This window comes from Arvicola amphibius, chromosome 1 (assembly GCF_903992535.2).
Source record: "Arvicola amphibius chromosome 1, mArvAmp1.2, whole genome shotgun sequence".
Taxonomy (NCBI): domain Eukaryota; kingdom Metazoa; phylum Chordata; class Mammalia; order Rodentia; family Cricetidae; genus Arvicola; species Arvicola amphibius.
Genome location: NC_052047.1, coordinates 18620091 through 18642687, shown reverse-complemented (window position 1 = coordinate 18642687; position 22597 = coordinate 18620091). Strand labels below are relative to the sequence as shown.

The following is a 22597-nucleotide window of genomic DNA, read 5'->3' as shown; positions in this document are numbered from 1 at the left end:
AGGGGATCCATTCTAAGATCATCAGTGGATTCCTAAAACTTTGGATTATACTGATCCCTAAGCATACTAAATTTTATACTATACATACATTTATAAACTTAAAACACCACACACTGTGGTAATATCTATAGGCTGAATACCAAAGAAAAATTAACACATTTCTTTCCACTTCTTTGCAATGTTGTGGTTGGATTATTTCTTTCTAAATTTATTTATTTATTTATTTATTTATTTATTTATTTATTTATTTATTTATTTACTTACTTACTTACTTACTTATTTGGTTTTACAAGGCAGGGTTTCTCTGTATATCCCTGGTTATCCTAGAACTCATTGGATAGACCAGGCTGGCCTCAAACTCACAGAGATCCGCCTGCCTATGCCTCCCAAATGCTGGGAGTAAAGGTGTGCACCATCACCATGCCCAGCTAAAACTTATGTTTTAATTTAGTTTTGGCTTAGTTTTTTTTTAGTTGTGTTGAGACAGGGTCTTGCTTATGACGCCCAGGTTTGTCCTGAACTATGTGCATGGCCACTACTCCTGTTAAGACTTACCAATTTTTTACAACTTCAATATAAAGCTTTTTTGTTTTAATTAACATTTTACCTTTATTTCACATATCGACCAGTTTTCTCTCCTTCCTCTCTCCTATTCCCTTCTCCCCCATCCACCCACTCCTTCTCTGTCTCCATTCAGAAGGGTTCAGGCCCTCCTTTGGGCAGATCAAGTTGCAGTAGGACTGAGCTCCTCCCACTTTATAAAGGCTGGGCAGGGAAATCCAGCATGGGAACAGGGTCCCAAAAGCCAATTAAGTTCCAGGGACAGATCCTGATCTCACTGCTAGGTGCCTTACCAACAGACCAAGCTACATAAGCGTCACATTCACACATGTAGAGGGCCTAGGTCGGAATAGAGCTATAGTAATAAAAGCAGCTTGGTATTGGCATAAAAACACATGTGGATCGATGGAATCACACCGAAGACATTGATATAAACCTACATCCTATGAACACCTGATTTTTGACAATGAAGCCAAAAATATACAATGAAAAAAAAAGAAAGCATCTTCAACAAACAGTGCTAGCATAACTGGATGTCAACATGTAGAAGAAGGGAAACAGATACATATCTATCTCCATGCAGAAACTCAAGTCCAAGTGGATCAAAGATCTCAACATAAATCCAGTTACACTGAACCTGAGAGAAAGTGGGAAGAAGCCCTGAATGCACTGGCACAGGAGACCACTGTAGAATGGAGCGGCGCGGCTGCATCCCGCTACCCGGCTAGCTTTATGCCTGAAATAATATCTAGTCCCATAAAAGCCACTGAAATGTTTTAAAGCCAGAGTTTGCGCTGGCAGCACAGCGCAGGAAGCTGTGTTTTTAAAACCGCATAGGTTTTTTTTGTTATGGTGGCTGAGTCAAGGAAATTTTTCTGTGGCATGCCAGCAAACAGCAAAAAGCTGTGTTAAAGTCTGTCTCTCCTTTATTTAAAGCCCTCTCAGGTTTTTAAGTGGATTTAGTCCATCACGTTGAAGCGCCAATCTGTAGAATGGAGCGGTGGGGCTGCATCCAGCCACCCGGCTAGCTTTACGCCCGAAATAATTACATGGAAACTGTATTCTTTTAAACACTGTCTGGCCTATAGTTTTAGCCTCTTATTGGTTAATTCTTACATCTTCCTTTAACCCATATTTAGTAATCCGTGTAGCACCATGAGGTGGATCGCTTACCAGGAGAGATCTTAACCTGTGTCCATCTCGGAGAGGAGAGGCATGGAAACCGCTTATGGCGACTGCCTGAAGCGTCTCCCCAACTCTGTTTCCTTTCTCCCACAATTTTGTTCTGTCTACTCCGCCTACCTAATTTTCTGTCTCTTAAAGGGCCAAGGCAGTTTCTTTATTAATAAGAAAAGTAACACATAGACACTCCTCCATCAGACCACTTTCTGAATAGAACAGCAGTAGCACAGACACTGGGGTAACAATTAATAAACGGGACCTCCTGGAACTGAGAAGCTTCTGTACTGCTAAGGGCACTGGCAATAAGATAAAACTGTAGCCTACAAAATGGGAAAAGATCCTCACCAATCCGACATCCGACTGAGGGCTGATCTCCAAAATATAAAGAACTCAAAAACTAGGCATGAAAATACCACATAATCCAATTAAAAAATGGGACACAGATCTAAACACCCTTAGTCATCAGGGAAATGCAAATCAGAACAACTCTGAGATACCATCCTACACCTGTGTTAGATTTCTTAGATTAAAAATATTGACTGTCTCCTATAAAGACTGCATGTTACCTTCTTCTCCTTGGTATATTATCACTGCCAGCACCATCACTACTGCATTTGAAGCAAATTGTTGACTTAAAACAACAACAAAGCTTACTTTGAACATGAGAAACTCTGCTATCAACAGAGATAACATCTAAAGGATTTATGGGCAGACAGAAGGATGAGTCATACCCCAGAAAAGACAGTGTGCATTGTAATCACTCTGTAACCAACTATATGCAATTTAAATTTATCAATAGTTATTTCTGCACTTTCCCACTTCTTAATTTTTGATATTTTACAGGTAGCTAAAATATCAGGAAGTTTAACTGCAGATAAAGAGGAACTACTGTATTCAAGAAAAAGAACTGCTAAGATCGTAATATTTTAAAAAGTTCTTAGCAGAGTCGATTGGAGGCATTTGGAGTTACTAACTCATTTAAACTAAAGGCAAATCTCTGAGAGCTGTGGTTTTCTGGGATAATAAAATCTCTAAAGTTTTAACTGATATTGAAAAAGACTTATAGCCTCAAATGGGGAAAGGTTTATATATAAAAAATGACATTTATCAATCTTTTACACTAATATTATGACATCTGAATGTTAATTATTCTCAATGTATACAATCTAAAACTCCGTATCACTATGGATCATGTATTAACAAATCATTACACTACTATAATATTTACTCACTAGGCAGGGAAGAAACAAGTCAAAAAGAAAAACATCAGGAGGAGAGACACCTAAGACAGACACATGTTTATGCAAAACTGCTGAATCTCATCTTAAATAGATACTAAAAAAAAAAAAAAAAAAATAGACAGATTTTGAGCATTACCGTGGGAGGAACTCTTCACGACTAGGACTGCTTAGGGATTCGACAGTATCTGCTGCTTCAAGATACAACTGAGAAAGTAAAAAAATAACGATGCATAAAACTTAAATCACACACACAAAAATCCCTGCTTTTCTCTGATAGTTATTTAATCATAAGAGATAACAAAATGGCAATTCAATGTAAAATATTAGAAAATGTTTGTAATATATACTCTTTAAAAAACCTGTGAAACCCGAAAGAACTGTTACAAAGTATGTAATTCAACTCATGTCACTCATCCATCCTAAGGGTAATTTGTTTTTTAATCTTCATAGGAAGTTTTACCTCAAATTCTCTTTTCTATAACTACAGAAAACCTCTGAAGTCCTATTCAATTTTAGTTACAATTGAATAAGCAGTACGATTAGCCTGAGAAGAAAGTACCCATTCTGGACTTACTTTCCAACTGGATATATTTTATGTCATCTTTAACCACATATATAATTATAGAAGAAAAGATCCAGGAAGACAGTTTCAACATTTTTAGTACAAAAAAGAATTTATTTCAATAACAATTAAAAGAACCCAGCCTTACTCATAAACAACTCATTTTAAATTTAAACATAACCAAATGTTTACCTTTGTAAAATAATTACATTAATAGCATTAATTTATATTTCATATGATGTTAACTTCCACCAATCAACTTATCTATTTAAATAATTTAGCAGAAAAATGGTACGTGTGGGCAATGTTAAAAACTCAAAAACATAAAAGACCTGAATAATGTGTGCAAACTTTTCTCCAATCAGTTTCCTTCTGGTAACAGATGGAGTGTTTTTAGTACCTGTGATTTTTTTTTTTTTAGTCTTACATGGCTCTTATATTTACACCATTCATAATCCTCCACCTTTAGGCAATATCAAGAATGATGCCTAAAGGTTTGTGATGGCAAAATTTCTACAAAACAAGTTCAAGAGCCCTGGGAGCCCACAAAAGCTAAGTGAATGGTACTAAAGAAAAACTATAGCATAGAAAATTTATTATTTTTATTTTATGTGATAGAAAATACAACTAAGAGAACAACTGGTTTATATCCCAACAGACAAAATATATTCACCTGGTAGTTCTAACTAAAGAATTAAGTTTTAGAATTTCAATTATGAAATTATGTCACTTGCCATTTCTTTTCTAATATATTTACACAACATTATAATTAACAATACATTCACATTATGGATGGAAATACTCAACTTAAAATGTAAAGAAATAGAAAAAAACTGAACTAACCCATTGGCACAAAGGAGAAAACTTCCCTGTAACAGCTTTTAGTACTTCCTGGCTGGCAATGCCCCCCACTGCTGCAGCAAGTGGGGGTAAACAGCCTTGAGCAGTCCATGAGAGCCAGTGCACAATGTCATGATTCACTTCAGGCTGAAACACAAACCACAGACCACAGCAATACGAACAGTATTCTCATGGTACCTGTGACTTCAATGACTAATTACCAATATTATTAGAACTTAACTTCAAACAAACAAATACCCCCAAACGACTTGATTTCCTTCCTAAATAAAAATACCTTAATCTCATGATAAAAATACCAATTTTCATGTTGCCTTAAAAAGCTTTTTTATTTACTCGTCTCTATTCACTCTATTCGCTTTTCTGACTATAGTCTATTCTACCATTTAGAGTAAAATGATTATCTACAATTTATAGTTTTTGCTAAAAGAACAGTCCTACAAAGCTAGCTACATAAAAAAAATAATTGGAATTTTAAGTTTATAAAACTAAAGAAAAAACTTTAACCCAGAAAAGTAAGAATAAGAACAATAAACAACAACAACAAAATGATAGAACAAAAACGATTTCAAAACACGTTTTCTATTTTCTTTTTTTTGGTGTGTGTGTGTGTGTGTGTGTGTGTGTGTGTAGCCTTTACACACATATATAACATCAGGTATACATCTAGAAACTAAAACTTTAGATTTGTGAGGAAACACTGAATTCTCATTTTGAACACTGAAGAACAATAGGGAAATCCTCTTAAGAAGGTACCAAGTTGGGACCTGTGCAGAAGGGACTCCTGTGGTTCTGAACTCGCTCCCTGGTACAATGGTTGAGAATCATCCTCAGAGAGGTGGTCTTCTTCTTCTTTTTTAAATCAAGTTGGACTTTTTGTTGTTGTTTTGTTAATACATCTCTAAGCCCAAAGGTCTCCCCATCTACACTGGCTAGGCAAGCACCCTGAGAATCAGTATGATCCAGGCCTGTGTGATGGGAGGTCCACCTGCACTGCAGAAGGAAGCAGATGGCACAGCTGGGAAGCTGGGCATGAAGGAATCCTCTGCAAGCATTTCACCAGCACTGAAGGCTTCTGCCTGACTGCTTTCTAAACAATCTCAGAGCCCAGAGACACTGTAGAAACACAGCCACTTTTTGGGCATTTCTCACGGCTGTGCTGTAGCAGGAGAGCACCTCTCATGTCAAACAGTGTCTAACCAGAAAGTCCTAACTTCAGCTGACAGGAACAGTGTGAGCGTGGTGGCTCTAGCCTCTGTACTGCTCAGTATGAGCATGCAGAGACAAGAATTCAGGAAGCAGCAGTCAGAGAAGCACAGACTTTGTGAGAAGGCCAGGTCAGGATTGAGCTGAAGACAGCTTGTCCCAGTCTAATCTACCTGGAGTTCAGAGAGAAAACAACTTACTCCTCTCTTGTCCCCCACACCAAGCACACTGCAAAATGATAAGCCTGAGGGAATAAAAAGAAGCAACTCCAGCTACTAACTCTTCAGCAAGGAAGGAATACCAACCTCCTTTCTGTTGTTTTGTTTTTATTCGTTATCTACTACACCAATACCTTCTATTTTCCTATCATATCTTGCTTTCTATCTTTTCCTTTCTCTATCATCTTATTTCTTAATTTTTAATACCTTTACATCTTAACTCATCCTAATTCCTAAAGTATTTCCTGTCTTCTATTAGGTGTGTAATTTATATTCTGATTGACTTGTTCTAAAAACTTTATGCATCTGGTTCGCTCTTGAATTGTTACTGGCATTACTATGGTCAGCTCTCCTTGAGCAGCAGTGAGGATTAAGAGGTCAAGAGAAGAATTCCCACAGACACTATCATACAAAGCCAAAAAAAGCCATATCTCCCAACAGATGTACAAGTGATAATGTATAAACACAGAAATATGAACAGCAAGACAACCCAATATCTGAAATCAAAGAAAATGAAGTGGTACTAGAAGTAACACAGATCAGAGATATAACACAGATGTAGGATAATGCTCTTGTACACTGTGAAGATTTGTCACTCGTATTGGTTGAATAAAACGCTGAGTGACCAGTATCCAGGCAGGAATATATATATATGTGGGGAGACCAGACTAGGAAAATTCTGGGATGAGGAAAGGCAAGAGATGTAGTCACTAGCCAGATGCAAAGGAAGCAAGATGAGAATGCCTTACTGAGAAAAAGTATCAAGCCATGTGGCTAAACACAGATAGGAATAATGGGTTAATTTATGTTGTAAGAACTAGGTAGTAATAAGCCTGTGCAATAGGCCATATAGTATATAATTAATAAAAAGTCTCTGTGTGTTTGTTTGGGACTGAATGACTACAGGACCAGGACAGAAACTTCCATCTACACATATAAGTAATGCAGACCAGAAATTAACACAGTAGAAATCAAAATAATAACACTAAGAGTTGATTCTGTGGAAGGATAAATGGTTGACATACTGCCAAAATGACCAAAAGGAAGGAGAGGGGAGGAAACTCAAATCACTAAAACTAGACAAGAAAAGAGTGTGTTACACAGATAAAACTGAAATGCAGGGGAATAGGAAATACCTATAAAAATACTGATAAGTTAGAAAAAATGCTAGATATTTATGACTTATCAAAATAGAACCAAGAGGATAAAAAAGCAACTAAGTGGATATACAATGAGCAGACAGAGTGAAGCAGAAGTCAATGAGCGTCCAAACAAAACAAAGCCCAGGATCTGTTATACTGATGAGTTCCACAAGATTTTTAAGGAAACTATAACCTGCTAAATTACAAAACTTTTAGAAGAGTGCAGAAGAACTTTGTGGCCTTGGTTAACATTCATGGTTATGGATGTAGTTCAGTGGGAGGTGCCTGCCTTGCTTGATAAAGTTCTGAGATTGAAATTACAATTGCAATATTCTGAAGTTTTTAGAAATAAATGGGCACAAACTATTAGAAAAAAAGGATAAATAAGTAAAAGAGTATTTATAGAATGTGTTTGAAAAAAGACTAAAAAGCTAAAAATTATAGAAACTCTAATCGTTAAAAAATAAAATTAAAAATAGGCAAAGATTTAAAAAGCCACCTTATCCAAAAAAATGCACAATAGTCATATAAAAGTACGTACAAATTCACTGTTACTTTAGTGAAATGCAGATCAAATCTAGGCAATACATTTTCAAACAGTAATGCTGTTATATCAGAAGGGAAATATAGAGTTCTGAAGAGGTTGCTGCAACTGAAACTGAGCCATATCTTCTGAGAAAGCAAAACTGTCTGTTTTGAAAACACACAGGGGTGGGCATAAAGTGTACCCTTTTATTTTCAGCAATCAGGAGGTTAGGAGAGGTGAATCGTTCTGAATTTGAGGCTGGTCTACATACATATTCAGTTTTAGACCAGAGAGGGCTACAAAGTCTCAAAAAGGGGCAATTTCTCATTTTAATCATCTTCTTTTACATGTATTACATGACTTTGCAACACCTTTCTAGGTATCTTAAGAGAAATAAAAATATTTGTCTATATAAAAATCTGCATGTATTTGTAGAAATTTTTAGAGCAAATTTTTACTTGTATTCACAGAACAAAACCAACACTATGATAAAATCAAAAGCAGCAAATAAGAGTTAAATGCCACACAGTATTATAAAAACTTTATGAAATCAAGTTATGAAATGTCCACAACACCTTGCGAGTCAATCTAATTTTATAGATACACAAAGTAAAGCAAATGAACCAAAGAACTAGTTTAATGCCAGAGAATCAGTAGGCAGCACAAGGAGGTCTGAATGTAGGGAGATATTTATACACAGAACATTTATGCTATAAACAAAACTCAGTCGACCACAATTTTGTATTTACCCTCTCGTCCAGGGTCTCACTTATAGATATTGTTAGTTTCAACAGTTCATCTGAATCTTGTCGACATCTACAATTTTAAAACAAAATACCTCAATTTCAATCTTTTGAACTGCCACAAGGTCATATTCAAAACTAAATTATAAGATACATACATATAAATAAGAAAGGGAAAATCTACTAGTATAAAATACAATGTGTTTTAAGCTAACTTCAAAGTTCCTCTCTTATGAATCTATTACTTCAAAACATGGTCTTCTCTAAGACAGCACATGAGATTTAGATTTAAACCTATAAGGCAAAAAACCTTTTGTAATTCCTGATTTAGGCTAGAAAATATTACTACAAATTAACAGTTCAACATCAGCAGGTTTTGGTTTAAAAGTTATAGATTTTAAAGTCTTCAAATATGAAAAGCTCCCATGTGGTAAGATTCCATTCTTGCACACTGATTTTTCCACTCTTACCAATAAGTCACCCTCAATGGTATGTTTATGCAGTTTGGCATATTTACTAGTAATGTAATTACAAGAGGCTTAGTTTTATTTTTTAACTACACTTTCTGAGATATAGTTTTCATAAAAAAAAGAGAACAGTTACCTTAAACGAAAAGCATTACCTGATATTTGGCTTACGATTGTAGTTTTCCTGAAACTGGTCCAAGGCAAGCATGGCGGCATGAATCTGTAGAGGTGCCTATTTGAAACAGGAAAAGTTGTCTATCCTTTGTTAAGTACTATGGACTAGGGCAATATTTTTCAAGTATTATTTACTTTCACCCTCACAATAAAAAGTATATGATGAACGCCATTAGAAAAGTCAAATAACTTGACTTCAAGAGTGTAAAGTACTTTAAGACATTTCCAAATGACTTGAGTTTACTAGGGGTTCACATGCAGCATTAGCTGAACAACAAAGGAAAGCCTTTGTCCAGCCAGGCATGCTGACAAAAACCTTCAATCCCTGTACTCAGGGCGCAGGAAGAAAGCGGATCTCTTTAACCTAGTCAGCACAGTGAGTTTCAGGGCAGCCGTGGTATGTAGAGACCCTGTCTAAAAAAACCAAAACTAAAACCATTCCAAAAAGCATTTATACAAGAACACCTAATCTTTTTATAGTAAGGGTTTATGCATTTGGAAACTGTTCATTTCTTACTTTTAAAAAAATCAGATTTCTTACTTTTAAAAAATCAGTAAAGTGGAATGTAACATGTGTTTAAGATTGTTTCTTTTGTACCACATAAAACCCTGTGACCAGTGAAATGGCCCACCACCAAGTCTGATGCCCTGAGTTCAGTCTCTAATCAGGTGCTGTGCCACCCCGACTGCCCACCTCCCACCGCCCTTGCCCACAAAATGAATAAATGTCTAAAAAACAGCATTGCTAAGGAAATCTTGTATTAACGTCCTACCCACTACTAAATTGCTTTTTAATTATCAAAGCTGACGAGTCACTGAAGTACAACTTTATTTTATTCGAACATAATTTAATGATAGAAATTTAAAATCCCATCTACAACTCTTCTACCTGCAAAGTAAATTATTTACCTCAGGTTTGCTAAAATCTGCAATAAGGCACTTGGGATGTTTGATCTGCCTCTCCAAAGATTCCTAAGAGGAAAGAACAGTATTGTTTCACAGAAAATTGAATGATTTATTTCACAAAATATGTCAGCATACTCACAGCAAAGCATCTTTCTCCAGGGCTGAAAATGAGTGAGGCTGGACTGACACATTGTTCACTAATATCTTATTACTGAGCAAAACCTGGCTGTTCTTCAGAAGAATTAGTGAAAATCTTTACAATCCCAATTAAAAAAAAAAAAAAAAAAAAAACTTTTCTATTGACTCTGCGAATTTCACATCATGCACCCCAATTCTGTTTACCTCTGGGCTCCCCTATGGTCCCCCTATATCCTCCCCTTGTCCCTGCCAGCCACCCATGCAAAAGAAAACACAGTAAACAAGCAAACCAAAGTACAAACAAAACAACAACAGAACTATCTCATTGCTTCTCCCTCTTTCCTGCCTTTCCAACACCACTTCTTCTGTCCTGGTGGCCCTGGAGGCTTCAGTGTGCCCTGCGTTATATCTCTTTGTCCCATCAGTTTTACTGGCAAATGTTCATTGCAACGCGTTACCAGTCTGGTTTAAGACTTTGTTCTAATGTAAAAGTTACCATGTATTCTGATATCATCAGTTAACTAAGACTAGTTATGCCTGGTAACTCTTGGGTAGATATTCTGAGTTGCAATCCTTATGGGTGTAAGGTAAAAATATACAGGCAAAGAAAGGAAAAAAACTGAAAGTAACAATGTGATGCACAAAATTATTTAATTAGGGATAAAGCAACAGAAATTATACAGAAGCAAAACAAATCTGACTAGCTGCCCCTATTTTAATTGGCTTTAACTTTGATTTGAGCAAAGTCTTGAAAAACAATCAAAGAAGTTAAAACCTTCATAACGTGAAAAAGCTCCCTAAAGCCTTTAACATCACCACCATCAACAGCCTGGCAATTAAGACTTGCTACACGTCACTGAGAGGCAGCATGCACGATGCTCTGTCGTTCTAAGAGACAAGAGTCTATACTCAAGTTAGCAGCTAATGATTTTCTTTCACTACAAATCATCAAGGGGATTATGCTATATTTCAAACATAATACAGATTAAAACTGTAATGATATGAATTAACAATTGAGTAATAAAGAATAACAATTCAAAAATACATTATCTTTTCCTTAGGCAGTAAATAACTACTATGATTAAATTCTTTCATTATTTAGGAAGGTATAGCTCCTTTCAGATATAATCACATACCTCAATCATATACAGAGTTATTCTAGTTATAAAATTGTATAAGTTTATGTATATCTGCCTAATTCTGCAGTATAGAGGGGTACACATACTAAGAAGTTTGAGTCACAGCCCTGTCTTTTTTTTAAAATACGTTATTTTTATAGTATCAGTGTGTCCCTAAGTTGTTTATATTTTCAAGTTGGTTATAAATTTTAAAAAAGAACAGTTTATTTTTAAGCTAATTTAAATTAAGTAAGCATTTTATTTTTTGTGTTGTTCTTTTTCTAAAACAACAAAAAAATACTTACAAAGCAAAATGTTTTAGGAGTCTTCACTTGCACAGCTATGCCTCCATGTAAATATGGATCCAGTTCTGTAGTATCACCAATGCTGAAGGAAAACGGTGACACCACTGGGGGAAATAAACATTACACATAGGTATTTAAATTTTGAGATGTTTTATCACAAAGATATTATTCTCTATTTATAAAAGTAAGATTCTAAAACAAATCTTTTTTCTTTTTTACAGGGTTGGCAATTTGTTAGGAGTCATACAAAGTACTTTTTTCAATATGGGCTCTGGGACTTAAAAATATTTGGGGAAAACCAGAGAGTAAAAAAGTGCGAGGTTCTTACTATAAAATATTAAAAATCTCTATTATCATGCTAATAAAAATTTAACTGCTACATGAACATATAAAAGGAACAAACTGAGGACCTGAGAAATACATTCGAGTACACAGAAACAAAATAAAGTGGTAAATAAAGATACAACCTTAAACCAGTGGAGGAAAATAGGATTATTTAATATATCTTTAAGAAAGCAGACCACTAGAGAAAAAAGTCCCATGTGGCTAAGAATTTTAAATATTAAAAAGATGCCAACTTTAAAAATGTATATAAAAACACTGGAGAAAAATTACTTTTAAAACCAGGAGGAGGCTCTTTTTAAACACTCAAAATGTGGAAAACGTGAAAAAGTTTGTGATTAAAAAAAACAGACTGCATGAAAACAATGCTTCCACAGCAGAGCCAAGAGACACTTATTAATAGTGTTCATTATCAGCATTAAAATAAACTTTAAAGACAAGTAGTACTCCTACTTTGGCATTTATCTTTTGACTTTGCTGGGCAGCTTTACTTTCATGTAGTTTCCTTTTTTTTTTTTTTTTTTTAGACAGGGTTTCTCTGTAGCTTTGGAGTCTGTCCTGGAACTAGCTCTTGTAGACCAGGCTGGCCTTGAAATCACAGAGATCCGCCTGCCTCTGCCTCCCGAGTACTGGGATTAAACTGTCTGGCTGCAGTTTCCTTTTTTAAGAGTCCTGGGAACTGTTAAGAAGACGGTCAGTGGCTCAGCAGGAAACTAGCAAAACATACGATTCACATTAAAGAGAAAAAAAAAAAAAAACAGTGCCAACCAAAGCTTAAGATATTTAAACTCATTTATAATATGAAAATGCAAAAAGCTACAACACACAGGTACTTTCTGTGCAAGAAAGTGTAAGCAAACTCCCTTCTGATACAGAATAAACTCGTGATGGATGGAGAACTACTGAGGAGGAATAGCCAAGGATGTTTGAAAACTTTACACTTTCAATCTACTTTGTTACTGGACCATTTAATAATCAAAAATTAACCTAAAGGGGCCGGAGAGATGGCTCAGAGGTTAAGAGCATTGCCTGCTCTTCCAAAGGTCCTGAGTTCAATTCCCAGCAACCACATGGTGGCTCACAACCATCTGTAATGGGGTCTGGTGCCCTCTTCTGGCCTGCAGGCATACACACAGACAGAATATTGCATACATAATAAATAAATAAATAAATAAATAAATAAATATTTTTTAAAAAATTAACCTAAACAGTAAGTTCCTCTATACTTACCACAGAAGTTTATAATACTTTTAAATATATGAGCAAGTGGCCAATAGTAATACATTAAATAGAAAAAGTAAACAGACACCAAGCTTATTTGCTTTTTAAAATTTTTTTGAGAAGGGAGGAAATCTAAGGTGGTGTTCACCTAATCCTATTTTAATGCATGTACATACATATTTACACACTTATTTATATATATATATATACACATATATAGTATATACACATATACTGTTCTACAATAAACATGTATTACTTTTAGCAATTTAACATTTTTTGCATATAACAAAACTATCTTAAGGCAGTAAATACCAAGTAACAAATGTTAAAATTTAAGCTTTTTAACAATAGCTCAATTAACAACTTTCACTCAAAAGTAATTTTTTTGATTGAAAACAAAAGTGGGTTTTAAAGTAAAAAACTTTGCCTGGCAGTGGCGATGCACGTCTTTAATCCCAAAACTCAGAGAGGCAGATCTCTGTGCGTTAGAGGACAACCAGGGCTACACAAAGAAATCCTGTCTTGAAAAACAAAAACAGACAAAACCCCCCCGCAAAACAAAATAAATAAAAAAAATAAAAACTTCATTCTTTGCTATCAGGCAACTTTTTCCTATATCCGCAGCTCCAAGAATCTGATCTTATCATCACAATGCAACACTACATGATCACCAATATAAGCAAATATAAACTTAAATTATCAAGCTTCCCTAAACAGATACAAATTCATCATGTTCTTAACCTGCATTTAAGACAGATGTACTCAAATCAAATTGAAAAGTTTGCTGTCAGCAGGGTGAGCAGAGAGCCCATAGAGGAGAAAAAGGTTATCTGACAGCTTATTTCACAACTGGCTAATACTGAGAATAAATAATTTCAACCACACAAATCAAAACAAAAACATCTATAAAACTGTTACTCAATAAATGGGTCAACGAGCTAAAGTTTTCAAGAAAAAAAATCAAAAATACGGCAATGTATATTCTTAAACGTGTTCAACATTTTTAGTCATCAGGGAATTACGAATTAAAACAGTCACAAAACAAACAAACTAAAAGCTAAAGAAATGATGAGAAATGCGGGTGAGGACGTGGAGAAAGAGGACCCGGACAAAGGCCATTATGTCAGCCGCTGCCACCACTCATGACCGTCCTCATCATTCCCTGAACACGTCACACGGTTAAGTTCCATGTTGTCTAGCACTGTCTTTATGTCTTAAATACAACTACAGGTAAAACACAAATTATGTAGATTGATACCAATATGAATTAATTATCTCAAGTGGGCCAGATAAAATGTCTGCCCATCTTTCCATTTAAACATGAATATTCCCTATGCTCTGCTCTTAGTATCTTCTCTCTCCTTTGAGCAATAATCTCTAAGTCCTCCAAAAGGAAAAAGACAAGGGGAAAAAAAAAGGATTCCAAACTTGCTGGCTTATAAAACCCTTTCATTCAAGCCACAGAACAGAGCACAATTTTGACAATCGTTTCCATTGACCAAATCCTACACGACTTTATACACTCCTAAAGTAGGTGGCTCAAGTAGGAATCTGATCACCTAGCATTTTTCATAATTGTCTTCTTAAATGTTAGTATTAAAATTTCAACTTGTATAGTCTCATAGTGTATTTTTTTACTGTCTTCCTTTTAATAATAACTCTGTTTAGCATATCTTCCCTCGTAAAATTTGACGCTAAAAGATATGACTCATGTCCAAGGCAATGTGCTCCAAACACTGAAAAAAGGGAATTAAGAACACACATTACTTACCAGTTATCTGTTGTACAGATCCATTTAAACCTGTCATTCCATTAATTTCTCGAAATGTTAGGAACTGTCCCGTCTCAAGCTTGTGAGGATGACTTTCAAGGCATGTGACAATGCCTGGATTAGCCTAAAAATCAGAGTACCATTGACAACCAAGTTTGCATATTTTATTACTATTTGCAAGTTTTTAAAAATAATGGTCTATGATAGTAAAAGTTAGCAGCCTATACCTAACAATTTTATTAAAATTAATTACTATAAACATACTTGCGTTATGTTTGAAATGAAAATTTCCTTTGGTTCTTCTCCTGTTGTATCTGAAACTTCAAATTCTTCACCAAAATCACAAAACAACCTGGACCAAATTCCATGTACATCTGCACTAATAAACTGAAAAGAGAAAAATAAATTTGCTTATGTTAATAGGAAAAAAACTACCTCAATTATATTACGGCATTTCATAATAACTTCATTTATAATGAAGTACATTCTCTGAAATGTAAAAATAACTATGTATAGAATGAGTCATCTATAGATCAGCCTGGGAATCAAGAAATGTGTTATTTGGTGAGTGGTTACCCAAGAAAAGTACCATCATTGTATCCCCATTGCTTACTCCAGGTTATTTCAGAAACAAAAAATCTGGATTGGTCATAAATTTCAAGTTCCAATACATAGGAAACAGTTATCTTGGTTTAACGGTCTATAATAAAATCTCATTATTTTACAGAAACAGAAGTGAGCATACACTTAACCAAAAGCATTAGTTAGTGGAAATAAGAAGTTAGTTAGTGTTAAGGTACAGAGGTCAAAGTGCAAACCAAACCATTAATGGTATATTGAGGTTCTTTAACACAATTACAATTGCTTTATGAAAAGTAATTTTTTTAATAACAGCACTGTCTCCATCTCAAAAATCTTTAAAGAAATTATTTCTTTGTGCTTAAAGCTCTTACTACAGCTGTTACAAAGTTATTCAGCTCTAAAAAAATGCAGTCACAAAATTTTTATGACAATGGAATGTTTAATATTAAGAAAGGTCACATATTCTCAGAAGAAAAATCACATATATTATGTAGCCAATAATATATGCTAATAAGTAAAATGTGCCAGTGGGACAACGTAACACAAAGAAAAGAGAACATGAAGTGTAAATATTGGAGGATGAGAGAGGACTGAAAGAAGTCAGTGGACAAAGTTATGAAAGAGATAAAGCTAACTGTTCAGTTCTAACCATCATGGATGTTTGTTCTTGATGGTAAATAACACATTCTACAGTCAAAGTGTAAAGGCCAGCATGGAGGTCTTCAGCTGTAGACTAGCTACTCTGTGTAGAATTTACTGAGATTTATATACCTGGACCTTGTTAATTTGGTGTGTGTGAGCGCGCACGCGTTTTTTCTTTGTTGTATTTTTGTAGACAGGGTCTTACTACCTAGCCTGGAACTTCATATGTAGACCAGGCTCACCTTGGCACTCAAAGTTATCTACCTGCTTGCTTTGCCTCCTTAGTGCTGGGACTAAAGGCTTGCACCAATATGCTTGGCTACTTACAAGCTTTTAAGGTATAAAGTTTATTTAAAAAAAAAATCTTACTTATGACCGTACACACATAGACTATTTATATAACAGTGAAAAGCTCCAAGCTTTAATATTAAAAATATTCTTCCTTTAGTTAAATGCATCTCATTATTAAATTGTTACCTTAATGGGAGGGCAGTGAGAATGGCAAAAGTCATTGATCTTCTTCTGTAATGTCAGCTTCATTTCAGTCAGTACTATGCACTGTTGAGAATAAACATCAGAAAGTACACAATTACTTTTTGTAAAATACAACTTTTGAATTAGAAGCATGTCAATTCAAATTGCCAAAGAATTATAGGTTTCCTCACAAGATAGTTACTATTCTATGTTGTATTCTGTTCTAGGATTAATAATTATAGAAGTACAAAATGGAAAATATAAGTAAAGAGAACATATACTCATATTAAATAAATTCCTTTACTACAAAGGACTCACAATTGGAAGCAAACCTTAAACACCATATATTGTGTTTGTAGTCTCCCAAAAAAGGTTTGAGAAATTTGTTACTGTCCTGCAATCACTAATATAGCCACCAAAACATTTTCAGACAAGCTGAAAGCGTGACAATTATAATTTTCAAAGATCTTGGTCATAAATCTCTGCATAAATTTCTGCATTCAACAGTTTCACAAAATAGCTTTGCTTCACATTAATATTAGTATTATTATATTATTATTAATGTATATTAACAATGTAATATATATTATACAATAATTATTTAAGACATCAAATACTTTTCAATGGTTAATTTTTTATTAACACTGTGATATAAGTAGGTGTGAAAACAAGATTTTAATATAATTAATTTATACTTATTGAGGTCAAATACTTTCTTAAAAGTCACCTGCCTATCAAACATCAAAAGATAAACAGTAAAACATCAGAGATAGATTGATAGATTCTAAGTTCTATCTATCTATCTATACACACACTGAAGGAAGGGCATTTATGTTTCATTCCATATATTCAAGCTGAATAGTGCTGCAATAACCATGGGCTTGAAGCTCTTGCTAAGCTGATTTCATTTAGTGTGGTTATAGACATAGAAATGGGGTAACTAAATCATGAATGAATGAATGAATTTTATGCCCTGGCAATGCTGACACAGCATGGGCAGCCCATATATGGCTGTTCTATTGAACTAGTCCATATTGGGTTTCATTGTCTAAGTTAATGAGAACAGCTGACCAGGTCTCTTCCTCAAGAGAGCACCAGGTCTCATTACAGATGGTTGTGAGCCATCATGTAGCTGTTGGAACTACAGCTCAGGACCTTTGGAAGAGTAGGCAGTGCTCTTAACTGCTGAGTCATCTTTCCAGCCATAACTACATCATTAATTTTTTTTACTTAAAAACTATGTGTGTGGCCGGGCGGCGGTGGCGCACGCCTTTAATCCCAGCACTCGGGAGGCAGAGGCAGGCGGATCTCTGTGAGTTCGAGACCAGCCTGGTCTACAAGAGCTAGTTCCTGGACAGGCTCCAAAGCTACAGAGAAACCCTGTCTCGAAAAACCAAAAAAAAAAAAAAAAAAAAAAAAACCAAAAACTATGTGTGTGGTTGTTTTTATTTGTGCATGCATGTCAGTGCACCACTTGCAAGCCTGGTGGCAGTGGAGGCCTGTGATTCCCTCTGTTAGAGAAGGTTGTGAACTGCTATGTAGGTGCTGGAACTTAACACCCAGGTTCTCTGCAAAAGTGCACTTAACCACTGAGACAATTTTAGAACACAAGATTTTTAATTTAAGGACCATTCTTTCCAGAATTGTATAACTTACACTTCTGCCAATATGATATGAAAATTTTTTTTTAATGTAGATTCTTGCTGACATGTTATTTTTTAAATAATGACTTTCTAATTGCGGTAGGTGAGATATTTGAAGTTTATTTTGTCTTTCTTTCTTTTAAACATAGTGGTCAAAGAACACATAGTATTTCTTTTTCCTTTGAAACAAGGCCTCATGTAGTCCAGGGGAGCCTTGAATTTGGTGTGCAGCTAAAAACCATGAGCTTCTGATTCTCCTGCTTCCCTCTCCAGAGTGGCAGGACTACAGACACATCTTATATGTAGTTTTATCTGATGCTGGGACTGAAATAGCCTTAATTAAATGGCTATTTCCATCTTACAGTTACTCTGTTTAAGAATACCTACTCCTGCTCACTTCTGGTTTCCATCTGCATGCAGGCGAGTGTGCGTGTGTATGTGTAATCCTGTACGCACACACCTGAAAGCCAGAGGAGAATCTTCAAGTGTCTTTCTCTATTGTAAGAGGACTGCCATATTGCCCTGACTGAGCCAGAGCTCCTAGTTCAGCTACGATGGCTTGGACAGCTAGGAGAGTTCTCAGCACCCCGTCCTACTCCCACCTCAATGCTGGCAAAACCATGCCCTGCTTTCCTCTGAGTGCTAGGGATATGAATTCAGTCCCGCATGCTTGCAGAGAAAGCACTCTTACTCACGCTATCGTCCCAGGCTAGGAATACCTTTTCCCCAACTTTCTGCTTTTAGTTTGTGTGTTTACCACTAAAGTGAGTCTCTCACAGACTGTATACTGTTGACTCTTGGTTTTGATTTGTTTTGTGTCATCTAACTAGGGAATAAGGTCCCAACTACTCTTAAAATTAATACAATGTAAGGATTTGTGTTTTTCTCATTGTTTTGAATAGCGCTCATTTCATGAAGAAAGTCTGCCTTTCTTCATGGGATAAAAAAAAATGCCAGTCCATTTCCTGTTGGTCATGTAAAGTTTTTGTTGAACAGTTTCTGGCTGTTGAATGAGGGTACTTGTAAACATGACTTGTTCATCTCTGTAGCTTGGCTGTTTTCATTCTTTTCTGTGTCATCTTTACAAACGGGATTCACACTTTATGTATTCTCAAAGCTAGCTATGGTTCTTTTGCTTCTGGATCTGGATCTTGAGTGTCTTTTGGAAGCCTGGTCTGGTAAGAATAAAGTCCTTCAGTTTAAGGTTTTTTTTTTTTAAAAAAAAAAAAAAAAAAAAAACTTGAAACGACCTTTTCCTTTTAGAAGGAAAGGCTTCCAGAGTAGAGTAAATCTAGTTGAACTGCATTTTTCTTATTTCTTGGGTTCATATGCATGTCAAAATTTTTATTTCTAATGGATCATGTTTATGGGTTATACCCTCATGTTTTCTGTTGGTATTTATGAAACATTACAGGGTCATATATTAGGGTGTAAATTATATAAAATCTAGTACAGGCTCCACCATATTTTTAATTTAAGGGCTTGTGTTCATCAGGTGCTAGAGAATTCTCAGCCGAAACTTTTTGACATTAATGCTTTCTTTCTTCTGTGCAGTGTGTTTGCGTGAGTCAGAGGTGACATTTGGTATCTTCCTCTATCACTTTCCACTGTGCTTTCCTGAGACAGTCTCTCATTGACCCTGGAGCTCATCAATTACCTAGGTTCAATGGCCAGCAAGCAATGGGGATCAGTATGGGTGTTGAGGTTCTGAATCCAGTCCTTTTGCTTGGATAGCTAGCAGCTTACTCAAGAATCACCTCTCCAGCTTGACACTGACTTGTACTAGTTCTAGAAATTTAATCGCATAATCATAATCCACCTAAGCTGAATTTTCTTTTAATTTCTTAAACTGTTCCTTATTTCCGTGTTCTATAGTATAATTTATTCATACTTATTTTCAACTCTGTAGTGTTTATTAAGCACTGTTTATCAACTAAATTTTAATTTCAAAAAGATAGAGCAGGAATAATAAATACATATTGTTTTTTAAAAAAAAGCAATAAATTTCAACTGTATTATTACTGCCAAATACCCAGCTTACATTCAGGAATTAGGATTTTTTTCTCAAAAGGAACCTTTAGTACGTATAATTTTAACTTGACTTTTTTCATTCTGCTTCTCAATATATTAGGCTAAACTAGTTATATTACTTCCTTGGACTCCATCAATAACACAATACAAAATACTAACCTGGTATTTTTCTAAGAAGGAGAGGTCTGTGGTTTCATCAAAAGGGGCAGAGGATGATGAGACATGAACATATGGATTTAGTTCTGCAATATGATGAAGTACAGCTTCAGCCCTAGAAAATAAACACATTTACCAACCTCTCATTTACTATACTCAGTTTCATTAGATACTTGAAGAACATGAGAGGGACCCAGCACATGTAATTTTAACAAAAACTAAGTAAGTTATAGATAAACACAATTTATTCATTTGTACAGATAGCTACACAATTTAAGACACATCATCACATACTGCAGCAAGCCTCACAATCTTTACATATGCCCTTTTACTTCTGGTCTCCAAGGTTAAGGTCTCAGTGATAGCAATACTACAGATTTCTTTAGACACAAGAGTAGAACGAGGGACTATCAGAGGAAATAAATAGTATATCAGCACGGACAAGGCAGGCACCAGAAAAAGAAAAATGGAATATTGTCATGAAAGCAGGAGGAAAGACAATCTAAATCAATGAAGAGATGGTGAAGAGGGCCGAGAATGTCAGTGTGTGGAGCAAGGGGATAAAAGCAAACTATAAAGGAAGATGTGTATAAAATGTTACAATAAAACCCATTACTTTGCTAAGTAATTAAAAAAAAGCTTCCTTTAATGATGTCAAATTCATTTCAAAACCATGACAAAGGAAATATACGCCAGTATGCATTTATCTAAAGCAGGGTAAATTCATCTTGACAAAGTAAACAGCTATGACTAAGCTGGCATTCTCGATACAGAAATCATTCCATATGTTAAGTCTTTAAAAAAATAATCTCATGACAATGTATCAAAATATCTTTACCTGTTTCTCTCATTAACAACATCATCTTCACACAGAAAGAAATTAGTCCCTAGATCCCATGCTTGGCAATTTTTTGTATCATGAACTGTCAGTGCCTTCAAAGAGAGGAAAATGCCTGTTAATTCCAAAATAGAACCCAGATGCATACTACCTCTAAGGCTATTTACAGTGTACTGAGAATACTACGTATACATGAGTGTTGTAAGAACCGAAAAGGATATACAGTTACATCTTTATTCAGAAGATAGATTATAAGCACCTGAGAAACTCAACAACCTGATGGAGAAACTACACATTGAGAAGCTTTAAATTTTATCAAAGTGGCATGTTATATAAATCAACATAAAGAAAACATTTGGAAAATTTTATATAAAAGCACTTCAAAACATTCCATACCCCAGATGATAAAGGTAATGAGTAAATTTTATCATGCCATAGCTCATTAATTTACAAGGAACATGCCAGAATAAACTTATTTTGTTGCTCTTGAAAATGAAATGCTGAGTAACTTAACACCTTCTTCATTCATTAGACTGTCGAAGTTCGACAAACTGACAGCATATTCTGCTAGAGGATGATGGGATTCAATCACTCTCGCATTATGGTGGTACTATGAGGTGCCTCAACCTCAATAGAAGGACTTTAGTATAACGTCTGGTAAGATGATGTGCATTTTCCCTTCAACAGAGCAATCCTATTTTTAGAAATCTGTCCTATAGTGGTATATTATTTGTGTTTCAATAAATAAAGCTTGCCGGAAGATCAGAGTGCAAAGCAGCCACACTAATCAGTCATACAGGCCAGGCAGTGGTGGTACACACGTTTAATCTCAGTAGCCACAATAATTAGCCAGAGGCCGGGCGGTGGTGGTGCACACCTTTAATCCCAGCACTAGAGAGGAATGAATACAAGGCATGAGGGACAGCACTGGGTCTCCATCTGAGGATTCATGGAGGCAGGACGGCTCTTTCAGTCTCAAAATTTCATAGAGACAAGAGCTCTCTTAGTGGCTTGGCTGCTTTGCTTTTCTGATATCCAGCTTGAACCCCAATATCTGTCTCTGGGTTTTTACTAATCTTGCAACACTGTCCCAAAGACGTTCTTGGGAAAATAAAAAACACAGTCAGGTTATTAAATAGATGTATTACCATTAAAAATACTAGAAACAAAATGTACATAAACATGGGAAAATTGGTATAATGTGATATACTCACACAATGTAACTATAAAAAATAGTTTTATAGTTTTTATAGTTTTATAGTAACTATAAAAAAACAATGAAAAACATCACTGGAGTAATCTTAGGGACATGCTGTTAAGTAATAAAAAGGAAGGCACTTTAAGAGACACAGGAAAAGAGAGATACATAAACTTGAATAGGATATTCCTATATACATGTATTTGCTTATTATTAAATACAATGAAGAGTATAAGATTAAAAGAGAATGATCTAAGGGAGAACATAATAAAGAAAAACTAGGCTAACTTGAAAATATTTTTATTTTTTGCTTGATTTTGAATTAAATAAATACCCTATAGTAGTAATA

General features: G+C 35.2%; 1 protein-coding gene across 1 annotated transcript in view; it reads right to left on the bottom strand.

The window, feature by feature from the left end:
- The window catches only part of Uba6 (ubiquitin like modifier activating enzyme 6), a 65258-nt gene that overhangs the window by 29856 nt on the left and 12805 nt on the right, over positions 1-22597 (bottom strand). The window contains exons 5-15 of the mRNA XM_038334684.2: positions 21051-21145; positions 20216-20327; positions 16386-16466; positions 14949-15071; positions 14685-14808; positions 11348-11451; positions 9790-9852; positions 8862-8938; positions 8246-8312; positions 4390-4533; positions 3121-3188 (exon numbers count right to left, since the gene is read on the bottom strand). Coding sequence (XP_038190612.1) covers positions 3121-3188; positions 4390-4533; positions 8246-8312; positions 8862-8938; positions 9790-9852; positions 11348-11451; positions 14685-14808; positions 14949-15071; positions 16386-16466; positions 20216-20327; positions 21051-21145 — 1058 coding nt within the window. The remainder of the gene's footprint in view (positions 1-3120; positions 3189-4389; positions 4534-8245; positions 8313-8861; positions 8939-9789; positions 9853-11347; positions 11452-14684; positions 14809-14948; positions 15072-16385; positions 16467-20215; positions 20328-21050; positions 21146-22597) is intronic.